The sequence below is a fragment of the Microtus oregoni genome, unplaced genomic scaffold (genome assembly GCF_018167655.1).
Source record: "Microtus oregoni isolate MIOR12 unplaced genomic scaffold, Mior012 000004F_ref0000308, whole genome shotgun sequence".
Lineage (NCBI taxonomy): Eukaryota > Metazoa > Chordata > Mammalia > Rodentia > Cricetidae > Microtus > Microtus oregoni.
In genome coordinates this window covers 57,050,053-57,071,350 of record NW_024543063.1, presented here as the reverse complement: position 1 = coordinate 57,071,350, position 21,298 = coordinate 57,050,053, and the positions used below count along the sequence as shown (strand labels likewise).

Below are 21,298 nucleotides of genomic sequence, written 5' to 3'. Positions count from 1 at the left end.
CTCTCTCTCTCTCTCATCTGTCTGTCTGTCTGTCTACCTGGACCTGGCACTGCTCCCCAGAGACCAGCAGCGTGAGAAGACTATCCGCTCTCCACTTTCTACCCCAGTGTCTGAAGGGCAGTGAGATCAAGGAAGGCTTCCTGGAGGAAGTACAGCTGGAGTCAGCTTTAAGAGGTCCCGCAAGTTGTTTTGTCACAGAGCTGAGCAGAGGGCATCAAGGACTTTTGGTGCAAGAAGATTAAGGAGAATCTGGAGAAATGCAGGATGCTCCCGGGACAGACAAGCAGAGAAAAAAAGCTCTATGCCCTGGGGCTGCTTGGTGGGGGCCCCTCGAAGGCAGCAAAGTGACTCAGACGTAGAGGGAGTTCGTAGCTGCAGCTGCAGCGTGAGCCTCCACGTTAACCCTCATCTGTCTGGAACAGAAAACCTACAACCCAAGCGCCAGGCTTTAACCCTTACTCGGGCAGTCCGTGCACATCAGGACCAAGGGCTTTACCCATGTCTATGAGATCGCTGAACAGCCATGCCCCCACCTCCCCATGGAATCTGGTTAAAAGAGCTTTGGTCCTGATGTTCAGTGGTTAACGTGCTCGAAGGGTACAAAATACCACTGAGTGGCCACCAGCTGCCCAGTGACAGAATAGTCCCTTAAGAACTGGTGTCTCTTCTGGGTCAAAAACGAACTGAACAGAGGAGAGGCATCGGCTCCGCGGAACTGCTCTCCCGTTGAGCCCAATCCCCACTCCAAACGTCTTTATCTCGTCTTTGTCACGGGAATATGTGTCATCTTCCCAGTCTCTGGCAGCAAGAAAACGCTATTGAAAGAAAATAAATAATAAAATAAAAAAAGAAGAAAAAACACTGCCGATTCTAGTGCCGCCCCAACAGCTTGGGGAAGCAAGCCCTGGGCGTCTCCCCGAGGGCTCTGCGCTACACCCCACACTCTTTGGGGTGAAAGCCGCGGGCGGTGCCCTGGGGTCCAGGGAGCCCGGAGATCGCACCCCGGGTTCCCAAGTCTTCAGTCCAAGAGCAGCGCGCGGAGCTCCGCGGAGCCTAACGCCTAGAGCGGCGGGCCCGGGGTTGGAAGCGAACCCGCGGCGTCGCACCGAGTGGCAGCCTGCTGCGTCCAGGTCCTCGCGGGCCACCAGCCGGGAGCGGGACAGGCTCCCGTGCAGCCGGGAGAGCCGCCCCTCCAGGAAGCGCCCGCCTCGCGCCCGCTTCCCGCCCACATCCTCCCTCGACAGGAGGGAGGAGCCCGCGCCGCAACCGCTGCCCGAGGAGGGCCGGCCCCAGCCCAGGCGAGCGTACGAGTGGGCACGGCCGCGCGGGCAGCGCCCTGAGCCTGTCCCGCGTCGCCGCCCGGCCGACAGCACAGCGCGCAGGGATGCCCCGGCGGCCCGGAGCACGCTGAGGCTGCGGGACACGCGGTGAGTGGGGCCCGTGGCGGGCGCGGCGAGGGTGGGCCGGGTACTGCGAGCGCCCAAGTTCGGCCTGGGGCTCCGAGGGGAGCGGGTTCTGCCGGAGGGACTCCGACGTCCGTGGTCGCCGCCCCCTGCAGCACGCCCGGGTGACTCAGCTACCACCCGACCACGCGGGGGCGCTCGTCTGCGGGGGGTCGGTGGCTGGGTGGCCTCAGGGACACTGGCTAGCTGTTTGGGGGGGGGGGGACACTGTCCTCCTCCGTTAGATGTCCAAAGAGCGTCCGGGGGATGGCGCCCCATTGCCACCAGCACAACCGCAGGAGGCAGGAGGCAGGAGGCAGGAGGCAAGCGGGCCCGGGACTCTAGAAGGGGGCACCCCTTGACCCCACCCTGACCCCAACCCGGCCCTGCTCAGATGGGCCCTAGGGCCGACTGCCTAGGCTCCAGCCGGTGAGAAAAGATGGGGAATAGTGCCGGGCAGCTTTCCAGAAGTCGGAGTGTGTTTGCAAACTAGTTTTTGCGCAAAAGCTGTCTGGCACCTGTGTGTTTCAAGGGTTGGAGGAGGAAGCGAGAAACCCTTCTTCCTTCCTTCCCATCCCTGCAGCGATGCTCCTGGGAAAAATAAAGGAAACTAATGTTCTTCTTTCCTTCTCCCCTCCCCTCCCGAATCCTCACCCTACCTTTGGTAGGCAAGCTAGTCTTTGGATAAGGGGCTACCTCAAAAGGGGGGCGGGAAGTGCCCAAGGTCACAGTCACAGGTGCCATAGCAGTCCGGACTCAGTGGCCCTTCTAAGGGTCTGCCCTGCACTCTGATTCTTCCTGCCCCATGCTATTCTGGGGAAGTAGCAAAGGTATAAAGGTCTTTGAGGATTAGCCCAGCTGCCCTTTGTTTTGTCTGACCCTAGATCTCCATCATGTCGGCGTGTGGAGCTGTCACCCAGAGGTGGGAAGGGGTGTTATTCTGCCCTTTGAGGCACCTACAGCTTCTGTGGTTGGTAGGTAGCGATGTTGGCAGGCAGGGTTCCAACTGAGAAGCCCCTAGTCCAGGGCCAGGGTCCTGCCTTCCTGCCTGAGGAATGCTGGATCCCTCTGCCTTTTTCCAGGTTGCTGAGGCAATAGCATAACTTTCAGAATACAGCTTCCTCGCCTTGGAGAGCATGACCTGAGAGGGGACTTGGTGTGGGCTCGGCAAAGCGGAAGGGCCTGGTCATCGTGCCATCTTGACAGGGCAGCTGGAGAGGGTAACCATCCAGGCATATGCTGTCCAGGAGAGACATGTAAGGTCTCCAGTGCTTGAGGGTTGAGCCAGGGCCAGAGGTGCCTCCTGGCTCCTAGTCCTGTGTTCTCTGACCTCTGGTCACCTGGCGGCGACTCCCCTGGTGAGCTCAAGAACACCGCTCTCTAAATTGGAAGAGAGTCCTTCTCCCACAGGAAGAGATGCATTTTGATTGTCATTTCTGGTGGCCTATGAACAGCTCCCCTCGGGGAGCTGTGAAAGACCTGGCCTTGAACACCTTGTTGTGACCGGAAGTGGGATGGTGGCCTCAACTGTGCACCTCCAGTTCATCTCCAGGGCCACTTGGAAACTGACTAGGCACCAACAGGAAGGAGTGAATTTGTTGCCACCTGGCAGGGGGCCCAGTGAGCTCTGTCTGGGGCTGTCCCGAGATGGTGATCCAGCCTGCCGGAGTGGGAGGGCTCATCAGATGCATTTCTGCATGGAAAAACCAGGACAAAGACTCTGGGTGCTCAAGTGCTCCTGGCCTCCCGTGCTTCCTGCCTTCATGCCTTGACACACACACACCTTTAGGCCTGGGTGTTTTTCCATCTGTGAGAGGCGGTAATAGCAGCCCATTTGCAGAGCTGTAAGGGGCTAGGGCCGGGAAATGGCACAGGTGTTCTTACAAGTGAGGAACTCTTGCTGAGGGTCCCTGATTATATTTCAAGCCCTCCCCCAACAGGTCTACATGAAGAAGAGGGTCAAAGTGGAGCCTCAGTTTCTCTATCTGTATAATGGTGAGGTGTGCACCCTCTGTTCCCTATTCTTTCCAGTTAATTGTGCATTTCCTTAAAGAGAGTTGTGAGGATCGATTTAGATGACAGAGGTGCTGTGTGCCAGCACTGTGACTGGTGCGGGAGGCACTTGGGAACTGCTGTCATCCCCATTGTTCTCGGGAATATTAGCACACTTGATTCACATAACTGCACTCAGGATCCCTTCTGGGATTTGGGGGGCGCTTAACCACCTCTCTATGCAGAGATGAGTCCTGGAATCCAGACATTGGTCCTTCCAGGCTGTTCTGGGAGCAGAGGCCTGGGTAAGAAGGTTTCGCCCTTCCAACGTGTGAAGAACACTATTTGAGGTGGCCCATTCCATGTGGGTTCCCCGCTCCCACCTGGAACTGGCCTCACTGGGCTCTGAGGCCTGAACAGAAGACAGAAAGGCACTCTCTGGTAATTGCACTCCTATCAAGAGAGAGAGCGAGCATCTTGGCCTGCTGAGAAGCTCCTAGCGATTCCTGCCTTCCGCAGGAAGTATCTTACCCCTCCCCTTCCCGACAGGCTGGGGCCACAGAGGCAGGAGCAGAACACCTCTAGAAAACAGACATCCCCCGTTTGCAGCCAGCACATGGCTTCAGAAAGGTCAGTGTGGGCTCTGTAGAGGCAGGAGGCTGGGTCACCCTGCCATCCAGACAAGGCAGCTGGAGACGGAGACTATCCAATCATGTTCCACCCCTCGCCATCCAGGAGAGACAATTTAAGGTTCCCAGTGCTTGAAGACTGAACCAGGACTAGGGGTGCCTTCCGTGTCCCTTGCCCTCCTTTGCCTCCCGAATCCGACTTCTGTGGAGATCAAGGAGACTCCTGTTTGGTGTGTTACCTGCAGCCACACTGTTGTCTCCTGGAATCTGAAAGGAAGAGACAGGAGGGAGAAGGCATGTATATCCCTGTCCCTTTACCTTACTTTGTTTTCCCCAGGGTGTTTGTCCTTTGTCTGTGCATCAGCTCCTTCCCTTCCCTTCCTCCAGTGAGCGCTGGGCAGGCTGCGCCTTCATACTCGCACAGTGCCTGCAACAGAGTCGGTGCCCAGGAAAATTCCCTTTGAGGAGTGGGAGTCTACCCTTCGTCCCAAATGAGGCCCTGAGTGTTAGGTGACAACCTGGAAGGATTGCGAGCTTGCCGCTCATGAGTCCCTGGAGGGACATGGGTTTCACGGTCCTGTGTGCCAGGGATTTGATGTGGAGGAGGGGGTGTGGAAAGGTGTTTGTCAGAACAGGGCAGGGTTTCCTGGCACAGAAAGCTGGGAATTGTGGGTAGCCACTGCTACTGCTTGCTGCCATTGCCTGCCCACTAGTGGACTGAGGAATGCTGGGAAGTGGCCCCCACTCCCCACTTACCCTAGACCGTTTCTTAATCTCTCTGGCCTCAGTTCATTCATCAGCTCACTTGCTCCCCCCTTCCTTCCTATAATTGATTGGCTCATGACCATTTGTTTGTATTGCTGAGCCTCAAGCATGCTCAGCCAACTGCCCTACCACTGAATTCTAGCCCCAGCCCCTGACCTCAATTTCTTTATCTAAGAAATGGGCAACCTAAGAGCAGACACACTCTCTCTCCTGCACACAATTAGCTGTTCAGCTACTTAGCAGATGTGTCCCAGGCAGCTCCTCTGGATCAGGGAGTACCCTATGTCAGTGGTGTAACTGTGGTCAAGGCAGGCTTTGCCCTTTGGGCTGGAGAATTTAGGAAGGACATCTGTAGCCACACCCTCAAGACTCAAAGGAGACTTGGCTGTACCTCACTTCACAGTTAGAGAAACAGATACAGAGGGGAGATTCACACTTAATCAGGCAGTGCCTAGTTGCCTATGACACACACACACACCCCGTGGGTGTGAGCACCATAGTGGGGGCCCAAAGGTCGAGCCCAATCTTGGAGTGAAGCTCTCCATTAGTTAAGGTCCTGCCTCTGGCCAGACTTACTCCTGAGATCCCCTAAGTGCCCAGGGCACTCAGCAGCTTAGAGAACTCTGTGTCCATCCATCCCACAGCTTCCAGAGAGGCAAGAGAGAGGCATGGTACCCAAGCTGACTTTGTAGATGATGTGCAGAGACCTAGAAGGGAGGTGTGGTAAGAGAAGGGCCTGACAGGAAAGACTACAGCAGTTTGCTACCTAATGACCACTTGGCCAGCCCCTGTAGTAACACCAGGAAAACCCTAGGTGGCTGAGCTGCACGTGGAGCCTGCGGGTGGGCTGACGAGGGCCTCCCCAAGAGCTGGAGCTTAGGTGAGACTTAGCTAGCCTCCTTCCCAGGATGGCCTGGCCCGGTATAGGGCCCCAGGAGAGCATCAGAGCCAACCCCTGCCGCAGCCCTCGCCTGACTGTCTACATCTATATTTATCCCTATAATGGCCCGGTTGCCTGGCAGAGTGTGCTGTCTTTTAAGCACAGCACCCGGTGCCATAGCTAAAGTAGAAAGTGGTTTGTGTGTAGAGCTTCCCAACCCTGACGCCTTACCCAGAATGAGAGCCAGTCTACTCCTGGGGCTCCATGCCACTTGGCAGGAGCCACACTGCCACACTGTACAAGAAGGGTCCCTGAGAGTAGGACTCTTGGCTCTGAACCTCTCTGTCCCCAACAAGCAGGGATGTGGTGGTGGTGGAACTGAGGTCGGGGTTCTTATACTGCTGGAAGGTGAGAGACGCTCTTAGCCCAAAGTGTCAAAGGACTTACTACTCTAAAATCCCAGACTTTAGCTAGGTGTGGCGACACACACCTTTGATCTCAACTCTCAAGAGACAGAGGCAGGGTGGATCTCTGGAGTTCCAGGCCAGCATGACTTAGACCAGCCAGAGTTGCATAGTGAGACACTGTCTCAAAAGACCAAAAGTGGGGCTAGAGAGATGGCTCAGCAACTAAGAGAACCTGTTGCTCTTGCAGAAGACTTGGGTTCAGTTCCCAGCAGCTCAGAGCCATCCTTAATTGTAGTTCTACAGGATCTGATACATTTATTTGACCCTTGTGGATACCACATACACACACACACACACACACACACACACACATTGTGCACATATATACATGCAGGCAAAACATCCATATACATAAATAAATAAGAAAACGAAATTCTAGGCCCAAGAACTTTGTGAATCTGTGATCTTGGGCTTCTGTAAGTCCTTTTTTTCTCTCCCAATCATGCTCTTTAATTTGTTCAGTTCCCATTCTATACATGTCAGTGTTGGGAACAGCAGAGATGAAAACAAGGCTGCATATGGTGGCGTATACCTGTATTCCCATCTCTCAAGAGACTGGAATAAACGGATTGCCAAAAGTTTACAGCCAGCCTTGTCCACACAGCAAGACCCACTGCAAAACTCCAAAACAGAGAAGAAAATGGTATCATTGGCTGCTCAAGCCAGTGGTTTCAATTTGGTGATATTGGACTGGTTCTCCTTAGTGACCGGGAGAGCAGCGAGGCCATGAGGAGGGATGTGTGGGTTACCGTGTCACCTCCCCTACCCCATCCCTGCTTAAACATTGTTGTGTACGTGCATAGTCATCCCGGTTTATATAGCAAGACTCTGTCTCAAAACCAAGAGGGCTGAGTGTGTGGCGTGGTGTCTGTGCACATGGGCCCTCAGTTCAGCCTCCATCAACTCAAAAGAGAAAGAGAATCACCCCCAACATAGGATACCATGACAAAGCTGTGTGTCTGGGATAACAGCAGCTGGGTCCAGAAATGGGAGCAGCTGCTGTGGGCATCCTCATGTGTGTCTTTTGGTGAACACTCGTGTCGGAAGTTAGCTTGCAGGCTGTGGCAAATATTTCTCTTGAATGGTTTGCATCAAACGCCACTGCCTCTTGCCAACCTGTGATGTGTCAGCTTTCTACAAGTTTGACCATCCTAAGGATTGTGACGGGCCTGATGCACAGTGATGTTGCTTTTGGCTTTACTGCGCTGAATGTAAAAAATAAAAGGAGTCAAGTGGAGAAGGAGAAAGTGCATTCCAGGCAGCTGGAATGCAGGTGCAATATTAGAGATACACAAGACAGTGTCCTTGGAGCGCACGTGGTGAAGAGCACAGAATAGCCCTGGGGACGAGGGAGAGGACCACAGGAGCCCTACCCCGGGGACTAGGTGTTGTCCTGAGAGGGGAAGGGAGCCTCTGAGAGACTTTATCATTGTGATTCAGAGCTCTCAGTGTGTCCTGGCATTTCTGTGAGTAAGAAAGCAGATGCAGGGGTCTGGGGAGACGGCTCAGCCAGTATAGTGCTTACATGGCAAGCACCAGGACCGGAGTTCAGTTCCTAGAAACCATGTAACAGTAACACCAGCTGGGAAGCCAGATAGGTGAATCCATCCCTGGGGCTCAAGGACAGCCAGCCTAGTCTTACTTGGGACATTCCAGGCCAATAAGAAACCCTGATGAGCCCAGTGGTGGTGGTGCATGCCTTTAATCCCAGCACTTAGGAGGCAGAAGCAGGTGAATATCAGTGAGTTCGAGGCCAACCTGGGCTACACAGTGAGTTGCAGGATAGCCAGAGCTGTTACACAGAAAACCCCTCTCTTTAAAAACAGACAAAACAGAAACCTAAGGAATGACATCTGAAGTTGCCTTCTCACCTCCGTATACATGCACGCACATGCACACACACGCACATGCACATGAAAGAAGGAACAGATACAAAAGCAGACCACATGGCTTGTTCAGGGTCCTGTCAGTCTGGAAGGAGGAGCCTTTCTGAGACCCAGAGAGTGGTATAAAGAGCGTGTATCAGCCTGGGAGCCAGAAAGCAAGAACCTCGGCTGACAGTGGGTGTGGGCCCACGGTCACAAGCCTCGAGCAGGGGCGTCTGAAAGGTAAAGCTCACAGTGCCCTCAAAGTGGGATTGGGCCTTGCTGGGACTGTCCTTTATTCCATGTTTATCTCTGTTGGGGTGGTCATGCCCACCTTCCCTTTCCCTTCCAGCTGTCAGGTGACCTGGAGCTCCCACGTGTGAGAAGTCAGAGCCCCAAACCGGTAGCCTGTCTCCTGCCCCTCAGAGCTCAAGGTTGCTTGGATGGCTTACTGTCTCTGTGAACTTGGCTGGGCTGTGGGGACCAGTTGTTTGGCCAAATACCAGTCTAGGTGTTTCTGTGAAGGTATGTTTAAGATGCAATTAACATTTAAATCAGGCTTGGGGCAAAGCCGATTATCCTCATGCATGGGCTCCATCCAGTTGATAGACAGCCTCAGCCAGAGACTGAACTTCCTACAAGATGTGTTCTTAGACCTCAAGACCACAACATAGAAAGACCCTTCTTGTTTCCAGCCCATGCTGCCCTCCAAACTTCAAGTTTACCCTTCTCATTTTCCTATGAGCAGATTCTTTAAAAAAACAAAATAAAACAACACTCCTTAAAGATTTATTTTTATTTTATGCACACCGTTTTGCCTGCATGTATGTCTGTGTGAGACTGTCAGAAGCTCTGGAACTGGAGTTACAGACAGGTATGAGCTGCAGTGTGGGTACTGGGAACTGAACCTGGGTCTACCTAAAAGAACAACCATGCTCTTAGCCGCTGAGCCATCTCTCCAGCACCCAGTCCTCTGCAACAGATTCCATAAAACCAGCCACTAGCATCTCAGTTTCTTTGTAAAGTTCTGATGATGTCTTTGCTCTCTGTGTTCCTGGACTTTGTCATCGGGTCAGTGGGGTGACAATGCCCTTCAAGACCCATCCCAAACCTCCTGAGAGCTTTGAGGACGTAGCAGCCGTCAGGGACAGTGGGTAAGGGTTGACTGACGGGTTAGTGAAGGGTTCTAGTTAGCAGAGAATTACTATCTAACCAGGCATGGTAGGGCTTATATGGAATCCAAGTGTCATGTCCGCTTAACTAGGCTACAAGCAGACCAAGCTAGAGCCATCCCCAAGGTGTGATATCAGCCTCAGGTGTCTGCCTCCTTACTCCCATCATGGTTGCAGGTGGGCAGCTTCAAGCTTCCTCTGGGGAGCGTGTTAGAAACCGCACCTGCCTGCCAAACCCATGGTTTGTGTGTACTTGGCCTCCTCCACCTTGCCTGCAGGGCTTGTTCATACACGGGTTGTTGGGTGCCTCCCTAGGGCTTCTGATGGAGCAGGTCTGGGTGGGGCTAGATGGTAAATTTCTGGTACTTTCTGGGAACCATGCATGGAGTAGGAAAGCCCCAAGCTTAAAGCTGCACTCCTTCGAAGATGGTGCCCATTCAGATCCTGTGACTTCTGGGACATTTGGGGTCTCAAGACCAGAGTTAACTGGAAATCTCTAGGACTGTCCCCACATCCCAGTCCTGTTATCTACTTCTTGGCCCCCACGCTCCACCCTTGGCCTAACTGTCATGGTGTGCTGTGCCCAAAGCAGAAAAAGATAATAGTGGACTCTGTGTCTCAGCAAGTTTTAGTCCCTTGCCCTCTTTGGTCACACGTTCCCCTGTTTTTCAGTCTGCTGTCCCCACCCCAGAGACTAAGAACCACTGGTAATAGCAAGTTTGCTTTATCTTAATCCTCACAATGACCCGGGAACATACTTTATTGCCTTCTTTTTACAGAGGGCAAACTGAGCGAAGAGAGAGAGAAGTTAAGTAATATGCCTGAGGTCTCACGGAAGAGAAATGGCAGAAGCAATGGACACTACATCCTGAGTCTGTGCATTTAACCGCCACTGATACTGGCCAGAGGGCCAAGCGTCTATGCGACTGTCACTAGCAAGACTTTGTAATGCTTTGCTCCTTATAGTTTGCATTGAAAACAGAATTTTTTTTTCATTTTCTAAATATCAGTTTGGGCACACCATTGTATGGAGGTCAGAGGACACCCTCAGGTGATGATCCTCCCTTCTGCCTTGTGGGACGCAAGGCCTTTCTGTTGTCTGCCACTGAATACACCCAGCTAGCTGGCCTGTGAGCTGCTGGAAATGCTCCAGGCTCTGCCCACCATCTCACCACGGAAACCCTGGGCTTACAATCACCGCTGCCACCCTTGACTTCACATGGGCTCTGGCGATTCAAACTCAGGCCTCATGCTTGTGGAGTGAGCCCTTAACCCACTGAGCCATCTCCCCAGCCTCGGGCATGCTGTTTTGACAGTACCTAATCTTCCGACTAGGAGTCCTTATTGGTAGTCCCACAGGCCTCCTGTCCCTAGAGTGGCCACAACTGAGAATCTTGGGGCTGAGCTGCTGGGCCACTTTAGATCTGCCTTTGCCCACTTTCCACTCTGTGTCTGGGCCCTCAGAGCCTCCTGCAACCCATCATCTCCTGGGCCTGTTTCACTTGGTATCTCCTCTTATGACCACCTCAAAGTTGGGGGCCTGCCATTTGGCTCAGCTCCAGAGTCCCCTCAACTTCATCAGGCTCCTACACCCAGAGTCCGTAGGCCTTGGCTTCATCTATCCCTTGCTCCTTCTTGGGCCTCAGCTTCCTCCCTGTTATGTAGGACCCTTGCTTCTCTTTCTAATCTTTCAGAGGGTTATGAGAAGTGGCTTTCACTCTTTAGCGATGCAAACGAGCAACCTGCAGCTGGGTCCCTGGCTCTTCATGCATTTAATGCGTTTGCTGGGTATTCACAATCTGCAGCTCTGCATTCGTGCTGGAGCGGGAGTCAGTATAGGCCCCCCTCCTTGAGAACTATCATTACGGAAGGATTGTGGCGGAGTATGTGAAACGGTTGTAGTGATCCGAAGGAAACGGAGTGGAGTAGACACAGATCACGCTTTCTCTGAGAATGTTGACAACCGGGACCCTTCACGAGCCGAGACGCCGTTCCGGGAAACGGGACAGCAAGTGCCAAAGGGCCCAGTACAGGCGAAAGGTGGGCAGGTTTGAAGTCAGAAGGGAAAGCCTGGGAAGCTTGGCAGAGAACCGGGGAGGATGGCGTGAAGAGGCTCAACTTAGCCTGGCTCCCTTAGCCTGGGGTGGTGAGGGAGTTGTGTGATTTGGAAGGGGAAGACATTAACAGATTCTGTGGTAGCGTTTGACGTCCATGACTAAAGAGTCCCTCTGGCAGGGTAGGGGAGAGCTGCATGGGCTAGGCATTGCTGAGCAGGAGACTTTGCAGCTTGCCTGGCCATGGCAGGGGAAGTGGAGGAATGGGGCTGATGCTGGCCGCAGGTGGGACGAGGCTGCCCCATGGGACGTGGGAGAGGGGGGCAGGGATTCGCCAGCCATGAATTAAGAGAGTTCTTGTCAAAGCCATAATACATATAAGTGTGTAGCTTAGTTTTAATGTCTTCAAAGTCCATCCTTCTATCAAGAGCAAGATGCCTGGGCCTGGTGGCAATGGCTGCGATTCTGTATCATTCTTTCTGTTTAAATAGGGTCTCACTGTATAGCCCAGGCTGAACTTGAACTCACAATCCTCTTGCTTCTACTCCTGAGTGCTGTGCCACCACTACCTGCTCTTCAGCCTTGTTCCTGCAGCCCTAGGCTACAAGGAATGTTTGTTGAAGGAATGTGTGACCAGCGACAGGTCATTTCCAAGTCATTTCGGTTTGCCTCAGTTAGCTCATCCGTAAACGGGACTACTGGTTTTGCATCCCTGACTCCAAGCTCTTTGCCAGGGGCCTGTGCCCACCTGTGCCAGGTGTCAGGATCAACCTTGGAACAGGTTCTCACTGCCCGCACCCCCTCTTCCAGCCCCAAACCCCAAATTACCTGCAGATGGTGCTGTCCTGGAGCTTTTCCATCTTGCCCAATGCACTCACAGACCCAACCCCCCCCTTAATGACACCTTGCTGCCTTCTGCTGAGGGAGGGGAGGGGGATGGCCCAACCAGGCTGTGGTTTCTTTTTCCATTGCGTCAGGCTTCAGGGTCCGGATCCCTGCCCCGCTGTGGCACTGGCACCAACGGCTACTCTGATCCCCTGCCTGTCCCAACCTCAGACACCATGTGCTCCCCGTTTCGGGGATCCAGGAGCTTCCTGCCAGAGGGTGAGTTGGAGATGGGAGCCCTGCCCCTGGTTGGGGAGGAGTCCACTTCCCCACCCACCATTCATAGAGCTCTGTTTTTCTTCAGCGGGAGCTGGAGCTGACCCAGGTGGAGTTCTAGTGGGCTTCCCTGGACCAGGCCCTCCTGGCTATGCCCTCAGTTAGATATGGGATGTTAGTGCTGTAACAAAGGCAAGATTGTGGGTACGTGGCCAGGTCGGTGACTATCATGAGGGTGTGTCCTCAGAGTGGTCATGTGAGCATACAAATACCTTGGTATTTGTCCGTTTGAGCGTGTGCGTGCGTGCATGTGTATGTGTGTGTTGCATACATGTGAGCTCATGTATGCTGCACCAGAAAGTGTGCCTGACCCATTCTAGGTAGGAACAGAACTCTGGACTGTAGGGGTCCATGCCTAGGATAATAAAATCCATTACAGAGGAGCCAATGTTGCAAATAGGAGGTGGGTGAAGCCCACGTGTCAGTGATGGGGGTGGGTAGGGTGATGCCGGAGGAGCTGAAGACCTAGGTTCTGTGTCCTTGATAAAATGAGGAGTGGGGCCAGCTCATGGGCGCAGTCTTGCTATTCCTCCTACTTGGGAGACTGAGGCAGGGAATGGCAAGTCTGAGGTCTGCGTAACTTACTGAGGCCACTGTCTCAATATGTATTTATTTGTTTGTTTTGTTTGTTGGTCGGGTTTTTTTTTTTTTGACAAGGTTTCTCTGTGTAGCCCTGGCTGTCTTGGCACTCGCTCTTGGCACTCAGTCTCTGACCAGAGTGACCTCAAACTCAGAGGTCTGTCTGCCTTTGCTTCCTGAGTCTGTCTCAAAATTATAAAAAATGTTAAAAGAAAAGGGTGGGCAAAGACTAGGGATATAGCTTGCATATATGGAACCCCAGTTTCAAACTCCTGTCAGTACAACATATACGCATGCATACATACATACATACATACATACATAAAACAAGCTTGTCCCTGATTTGCCTGTTCTTGGTCCCAGACTCCCTGGTCTCATGGGTTCCCAGACTGTTCCCACTTTGCCCTACTATTCCCGTCTGAGAAGGCCCAGCACTGTCGTGGGCATAGGGAGATGGTCTCACAAACAGCCTCCGCTGCTTCCTAGATGGTGGCCCTGGTGGTGCCTGATCGGCTTCCACTTCCTGTTCTTCCATTTCCTGTCTGTAAAGTAGGGTAATGATCCTGCCCGAGCCCACCCCAGGCAGAGCAGGGGCCATGTGGACACCCTTGATGCCCACTGACCTGCTAAGGCTGTGCTCTCCATCCCCATCCGCTGGCTTGCACCACAAGCGTGGCTCCTCAGCCATTTCTGCAGAAACTGATTTTTCCTGACAAGAATAAATTCTGCCAGCAAATTGCAGAGCTGTCCTGCTGCTTCGAGAAGTGTGACTGTAATGAGGGTCTAGGGACAGCTGTAGGAGGGGGGTGCTGAGGACTGGCTCCTTTACTCTCCACATCCCCTCCCTGCCAGGAGGTCCTGTGTGCAGTGTCCCGAAGGAAGTTGGCATTGGGGAGGGGCTGTGGGACAGCGGCTGCTGCTTCTTAACAAGACAGTCAGCTGTCTCAGACAAAGTGAGCGTTTGAGAAGACCAGAGGACAAATACTTCGGTACCCATAACTCCAGCATGCAGCAAACAGAAACAAGGAGTATAAATTCAAGGACAGCCTGGACTACATAGTGAGATCCTACCTCAGAAGGAGAGGTGGGGCTGATGGCGCAGTGGGTGAAGTTACCACTGAGCATAACGACCTTCGTTAGTTCAGTCCTGGGCTTCTCCTCCCCTGGGAGGAGGGGACTGGTTTACAAGTTGTTCTCTGACCCCCGTGTACCTAAGGATGCACACCCACCCATACCTCACACAATAAACAGACGAATAGATACAAAAATTTTAAAGGTCTGGGAGACGGCCAGTGTGCATGCGTGAGGACCAGAGTTCAGTTCCCCAATCGCCGTACAGAAGGCAGGCCTGATGATGCGCACATAGAATCCCAGTGCTTAGGGGGGCAAAGCAGGCAGAGCCCTGCAACTAGCTGACCAGCCAGTGTAGCCAGATAGCCAGTGAGTTCCACCCTCAATAAGAGACCCTGTTTCAAAAACTCAGGGAGGTGGCTAAGTAGGTAAGAGTGCTTGTCCTGCAAGCGTGCGGCTCCGAGGACTTGAGTTTGAGGACCCAGAGTCTGTGTTAAAAGATCAGGCATGACGGTGGGTGCTTATAGCCCCAACTTCAAGGTGCAGAGGGAGTTAGAGTCACAGAGTGTTAGAGGAAGACACCTGGCATCTTGTTCTGGCCTCTGCCTGTGTGGCCACGGTACGCACCTCGCATTCACGCACACGGCACACACAGCGAAGTGGAGAACTACTGAGGAAGCGCCAGTGTCAACCCCTGTCCTTCACAAATGTACAGGAAGTGAGGCACACACAAAGGGCAAACAAGATTATGCCAACCCTACTTCTGGCTTGCCACCACTCTCACTGTGAAGTCCAGCTACCCATAGGGACCGAGGTCTGTATACAGACCCTGTCCTACACCCTCACTGTGTTTCAGCTAGACCAGGCTAGGGGGCTCCGTAGGAGCTCTAGCCCCATAGTTGACCAGAACTAGAATGTGCTCAGCAGGCTGCTGGCAGGTCTTGGAGTGAAGTACAAACATAGAGGAAATACATGGGCCTCGGTTTCCTCACCTGGAAAATGGGATAGTACTACTATGTACTCCACAAGACTGAGGTATGAAGCAGTGGGGGCCCATCATGTTCTAAGGCGCAAGGGCATAAGCCCCCTCCTGGGGGAGATGCAGGTCAGTAACTGATTGAGCAGTGAGGGGACTGAATATCAGTGAAGCCCTTTGAGGTGTTTGGGAACTAGGGTTATCGCCTGTGTTAATGTGCATGCATTTGTGAGCTAGACTCTGCTCCTGGGAATCTCAAAGAACCAAGGTAAGACAGTGTGTTGGCAGATAGGAAATAGGTCCAGAGAACTTTAGGTTCGTCTATAGGGCCAGTGACAAAGGGGGTCCCACAACTCCCTTACCCCATGGAGATAGTCCCTCCACTCCTGCATATGGACACCTTGTCCTCTGAGGGAAACAGGGCCACCGACAGTTGGCAGCATACACTGCTCAGCTGCATTGGTCAAGGATGCCTGGGAGTGTCAGTTTTGTGCTGAATTAGCTTGAGCGGGACCAGAGTGGGGTAGGAGGATGTGTTTGTTTACTTATTTGGGCACGCACCCTTCACATATGCTCTAAAGCCTTCTGTAGTCCAGTCATGAGCTTGGGCTAGAGGTGCGGGAGGGAACATAACAGGCAGCAAACAAGGTCCAGTTTGAGTAAGTTACCAGAAGCTCACTTCCTAGTGTCCAGAGCAACAGGGAAAACCCAAGCCATCATATACTCCACCTGATGCGTTGCTCAGGAGAAGCCCAGGTTTTCTGGCACAATGCATGTAGGGTACCCGTGTCCACTCTGATGTCCTGTGATCTTACATGGACAACATGGATCCATGCATGGTAAGGATGGACTAAGGCAAAGAACAGGTACCAAGGCAAACCATATACCTCTCGGAGACTACTCATTCCTTCTGGGTGGGTGTTTTGCATTCTCTCTCCAACAAGCCTTTGCCCGTGTCTTACATGCACATCACCTGCCATCTCACCACCTACTTCTTTGTTTTAGTTGAAACGGAGGCTTGCCCTGTAACCCAGGCTAGCCCTGAACTCAAGAACCTCCGCCTCAGCCTCCTGCATGTAGGGATTACAGGCTTGTCCAGGTGTCCCCAGTCTATACCCAGCTCTTGAAGGGCAAATGCTGAGGTCTCCTGGTGACAGGTTAGCACATGAAGAATATCCGTCCTCTCCTAATGCGTACTCTTCTTCTCCAGACTGCCAAGAACTGCTGCTGCTGCCACCACCGACCCCCATGGCCTACATTCCAGATGGGGGTGCCCCCGCCCCAGGGGCCATCCCCTTGGGCTCTCAGTGCTGTGTGTGCAAAGTGGAGCTGTCAGTGAGTGGCCAGAACCTGCTGGACCGGGACGTCACCTCCAAGTCTGACCCCTTCTGTGTCCTCTTTACCGAGGACAACGGCAGGTGGATGGAGGTGAGGCCAGCCACGGTGTCTGTGATGGGCAAGGGCTGGTTGGGCGGCAGAGGGGGCACCTCCTGGATCCAGGGAATGCTGGGGTCCTGCCCTTGGGGCGGAAGTTGGGGGTGGAAAACCACTTAGGGAACTGTCACTTTTCACAAGTAAACTTTAATCGTACTTAAAATATTACTTAAGCCAGGTGTGGCGGTACACACCTGTAATTCCAACACTGAAGCGGGAGGACTGCAAGTTCCAGGTCAGTCAGGCTACATAATAAGTAAGTTTCAGTCTCAAAAAACCTAAATATTTTCCTGGCTGGGTGTGGTAATGTGGGAGCACATGCCGTTAGTACCAATACAAGCAAAGACAGGTGGGTCTCTGTGAGTTTCAGGCCAGCCAAGGCTACATAATAAGACCTTGTCTCCAAAAAAAAAAAATCCCCACCTATATATAGATATAGATTTATAGTTAGACTTCTATCTAAATTATCACCCACAGATATATAATTATCATATTTATTATATCCTAATAGTTTATATGGCTATAGTTAAGAAAACTTTTATAGTTCTGTACGGACTTGCTTTCTGCAAGGAACCTTCCTCTTTTGTTTCTAACAATCACCCTCTTGGCTAGAAGCAAAGAGAAATAAGTTGTTCAAACTTGAGCCCCGGAGATAGACTCATGCCCAGCAATGCTACTCCCTGCTGTGCGATCTCAGGTGAACCCCTGTCCCTTTCTGGTCCTGTCTCTTTATTGAAAGGGCTTTTCTCTTTCCCTTACCTACAGTGACTAGCTTCAGCATGGGGGCCTTCTGGGCTGGAAGCCTCTGGCCTGAGGGTTGGGAAAGACTGTGGATTAGGAAGGTTACCGAGAAACTTGAACTGCTCACATACTAGCTTTGACACCTATTACAAAGGAAGTTATGATTGTCATTTGTCAGATTTAGATTAACTCAAGGAAGATAATCTGGAGGACTGTAGACCTGCCTGCCAAGGAGAATCCCTAATCCCAGCCCAGTGTCTCCTCTTCCATATCATTCTGCATGCATGCATAGTTCCAAGCGTATATACTAGCATTTTGTTTTGGGTAGCAGAAGCTAACCTAGAACTCCTGGTCCTTCTTCTTCCTCCTGAGTGCTGGGATGGCAGGTGTGTGGCCACACTGAGTTCCTGTTTGAGCTGAACGAGTGATTGGCACTTACTGAACATGATTTGGTTTCTGGGCCTCACAGACGTTGTAATGAAAAATACTTCTTTTAAAAGAGTTGGGATTGCTGGCCAATTTACAGAGGGGGACAGCGGGGCTTGGAGTATGCAAGGTTCCTGTATTTCCAGTGTGTTGGTGGCATAGCCAACAGAGGGAGGTGTGACACCAGGTCAGCCCGGGGGTCAGGGTAGTCCAGGCCTGCAGGTACTAATCCCCTCTGAGATGTCTCCAGAACCCGCCCTGCATGCTCCTCAGGGAGTGGTGTCTCCCCAACTCATGACACCCCCAATCTCTACTACCCCCAGATTGTCCACACAGGCTAAAAATAGTCTTAGTCAAGGCCTCTTCCGATGCCTGCTGCTCTTGCCCTTGGAAGCCTGGGTGGAAGGAAAAACCAACATAGCCCGGGTCTCAAAATAGACTCACTCAGGCTCTGCTGTGTGTTCTGAGGCCAGGAGGTGATTCCTGCCCAAACTACCATGTACCTACAGTGCCCAGCCCTGGCCCACCAAGGCTTTGGTGTCCAAAAGAGGTGGGCATGCTAGACTGGACAAGTCCAGAATTTTGTGCAAGTTACAAACTGAAGCCCTTGACCCGGCCTCCTTCTGTGATCTCCTTCCTCTCTTAGCACGCATGTACAGTGTGATTTTTGAGAAAAGGGTTTTCCCAAAGTAAAACATAGGAAAGCCACATAGTCAAAGGCCTTTGTTTTACAGAGGTAAAAGCAGGCCCAGATGGGGACAGGGATTTGTGCTCTGTCACTTACCCAGTCGGGGTTGTGGCCTGAGCTCTGTCCCTTGTCCCTGGGAATGGAAAGGCTCTGTAGAGTCAAGAGGGAGGTTCCTGGAATCAAGACTGGGCTCGGATCTTGCACCTGCCTCCCTTGAACTTAGCATCTCAGAGCTTTGGTGTTCTCATCTGTGAGCTGGGGCTCACAGGCTGTGAGCGCTGGCTGGAGGTGATCCATAGGAAGGTTGACAGGCGCTAGCTAGAGAGGGAACCTGGCCGCCATGACTCTGCCTCCCGTTACCATGTCTCTCCACCAGTATGACAGAACAGAGACGGCCATCAACAACCTCAACCCAGCCTTCTCCAAGAAGTTCGTGCTGGACTACCACTTCGAGGAGGTGCAGAAACTCAAGTTCGCCCTGTTCGACCAGGACAAGTCCAGCGCGCAGCTGGACGAGCATGACTTCCTGGGTCAGTTCTCCTGCAGCCTTGGCACGGTGAGCCTGGGGCTCCCGAGCGGAGTGGAGTACACACAGGCCTCGGAGTCAACCTCTGCCCTTGGGGTCGGACAGCCCTTAGACAGAATTTCCCATGCTCTCCTTTCCCTAACCAATCCTCCTGGCAGACTCTCCCATCTACCATACAGACATCCCAGGAGCCAACAGGCCCCAAAGTGGTGTAGCTCAGTGAGTCTGGGGCTGGGCAGAAATCTTCCATGGAAGGAGTAACCAAACACAGTGCCTGCCACCTGCAACCACAGAGAAGAGGGGGCAGTGTGATACATGGTGCCGTCACCACCGTCCTGTTGTTGACCCATCCCCAAGAGCCCCTGCTGCCTCCCTGAACTCTCCTCCCTGTCTCTCCCATCCCAGATTGTCTCCAGCAAGAAGATCACCAGGCCTCTGCTGCTGCTGAATGACAAGCCTGCGGGGAAGGGCTTGATCACGGTATCTGCCCCCCTCCCTGCCCTTCACATCCCTTCTCTGTCCCGCCACCCTCCCCCATCAATGGACTGCTTCTCCAGCAGATAATCACCAGCTTTGTTGGGAGTAAAAAGGCCCAACTTACAACTTAGCAACAGGTCTCTTAGCAACGGGCTTCTGGCTCTACAGATGATGCACTGGGGGCTGTCTGGCTGGGAGACTGTCAGAAGGCCCTATACGATGATACAATAATGCGGCTCAGGGCCAGGGGCCTTTTTATAATCGGGAGGAGGGGTGTCCAGAGCCCTCACAGTATCCCCCCAATACTAGTCCCTGAAGCTCCCCCGCCCCCGGGGAGCATTTCACAGGCTCCTGATGCATATAACACAGTCTCTCAGTGATTCCAGCAACGGCAATGGTTCCCCCTACACCTTGCAGTGATTCCAGCCACGGGCAGGCTCTTCCTGTGGATGGGCTCCTCGGTCCTCAGAGGCCTAGAAGGCAGGGCAAACCCCATCTCATAGATGAGGGAAATGAAGCCCAGGAGAAGCAAGAGTTCCTCAAGCGAGATTTCCTCATCCGGCCTGTGATGTGCTGCCGAAAGCAGCTCATACTTCTGTGTGCGCTTGGGCCCCTCACTCCCACCCATGGCTCCCTACTGCCGGTGGAGTCTTTCCTTCAAGCTGTAAGAACCCTCAGTCCCTGCTTTGCTTCCCCGCCTCAATAATTTCTCCTTTCCCCAAGTTCAGGGTAAGCCAAATCCATAACATGTCTCAAAAACCCCCAAGATGGTTCCTAGGTTGTTGTTGCAGCCTGGAAGGCACCCCTCCGCAGCCCTGCCCATCCCCCTCAGAGCTCACAGTCAGCTCTCAGGGAAGCTTCCTTGCACTCAGATGCCAGCAGGGGGACCCCACTCAGTGTTTGTCCAGGATGCCTGTGGCCCCATGCTAGGCCTGGGTTCCTTCCTCTGGGAGATGGGATGATAGGCACCATCCTATAATCTAGGTGAAGAACAGGAAGGCAGAAAGGGCCCCAGGGCCTTGGTCTGTCGAGCAGGGGTGGTCAGTCTCAAGCAAGACTGTTCTCAGGTAAGCCCCTCTTAGAGGCAGGACCGTGAGTCCGTCGGTGGGGAGAGGCCACAGTGGACTTTCGCAGTTGCGCTGAGGTCTGTAGCTATGGAGACGACGTGAATAGATGATGATTAGTGTGCATCCCCCATCCTCCCTGGACCTCAGTGTACTCAGCTGTGTGTAGTTCTCAGGTTGGCGACCAAGCTCGAGGCTTGTGCTCCCTGAGGAGGGCTGTGCTCCCTGAGGAGGGCTGTGCTCCCTGTGGAGGGCTGTGCTCCCTGTGGAGGGCTATGCTCCCTGTGGAGGGCTGTGCTCCCTGTGGAGGGCTGTGCTCCCTGGTGTGGAGCCTCTCCCCCTGGTTCGTGACCACCTCCCCTGACTAGTCCCTATATTATCTGCCCCTCTCCTGAGCCACGGGACTCACTCTCTGAGTCTTCATGACCAGTCTGATTGTTACCCCATTTTCCAGAAAATGGAAACCAAGGTGTAGAAGTCAAGAGGCTGGTCCAGGCTCACCTAGCGCTCACGCTCGCTCCCCTCTGCCCTGCACCTAGCCCTGCAGAGATGGGGCCTGGCAGGGTGCAGAAGGGGAGGAGCAGACCCCACTCTCACAGCCCCAACCTTTCAGATCGCAGCCCAGGAACTGTCAGACAACCGCGTCATCACGCTGAGCCTGGCCGGCAGGAAGCTGGATAAGAAGGTAAGCCAGGGAGGGAGGCCTTCCAGCAACAGAAATTCTCCCACCGTGGGACAGCGCACTGCCATGGGGAAGGAGGAGAATTGTGACTGGACACCCTTTCGTTGTGGCCCCCTTTTCACACTCCCCAACTCTGCTGTGGCCCTCCAGGGTCCAGATTCTTGCCCTTCACCCTCCTCTCCTTAGGCCACCTGGTTAGACCAGACC

General features: G+C 53.3%; 1 protein-coding gene across 3 annotated transcripts in view; it reads left to right on the top strand.

Moving 5' to 3' along the window:
• Nucleotides 1-806: 806 nt before the first annotated feature.
• Nucleotides 807-21,298, top strand: part of Cpne2 (copine 2) — a 37,532-nt gene continuing 17,040 nt past the window's right edge. For 2 of the 3 annotated variants that reach the window (XM_041649919.1, XM_041649917.1), the window contains exons 1-5: nucleotides 807-1,427; nucleotides 16,264-16,481; nucleotides 18,719-18,898; nucleotides 19,274-19,348; nucleotides 21,023-21,094. In XM_041649919.1, coding sequence (XP_041505853.1) covers nucleotides 16,302-16,481; nucleotides 18,719-18,898; nucleotides 19,274-19,348; nucleotides 21,023-21,094 — 507 coding nt within the window. In that variant the 5' untranslated portion in view covers nucleotides 807-1,427; nucleotides 16,264-16,301. Of the gene's footprint in view, nucleotides 1,428-3,983; nucleotides 4,065-16,263; nucleotides 16,482-18,718; nucleotides 18,899-19,273; nucleotides 19,349-21,022; nucleotides 21,095-21,298 lie in introns of all 3 variants that reach the window. The other variant, XM_041649918.1, reaches the window with a different exon arrangement.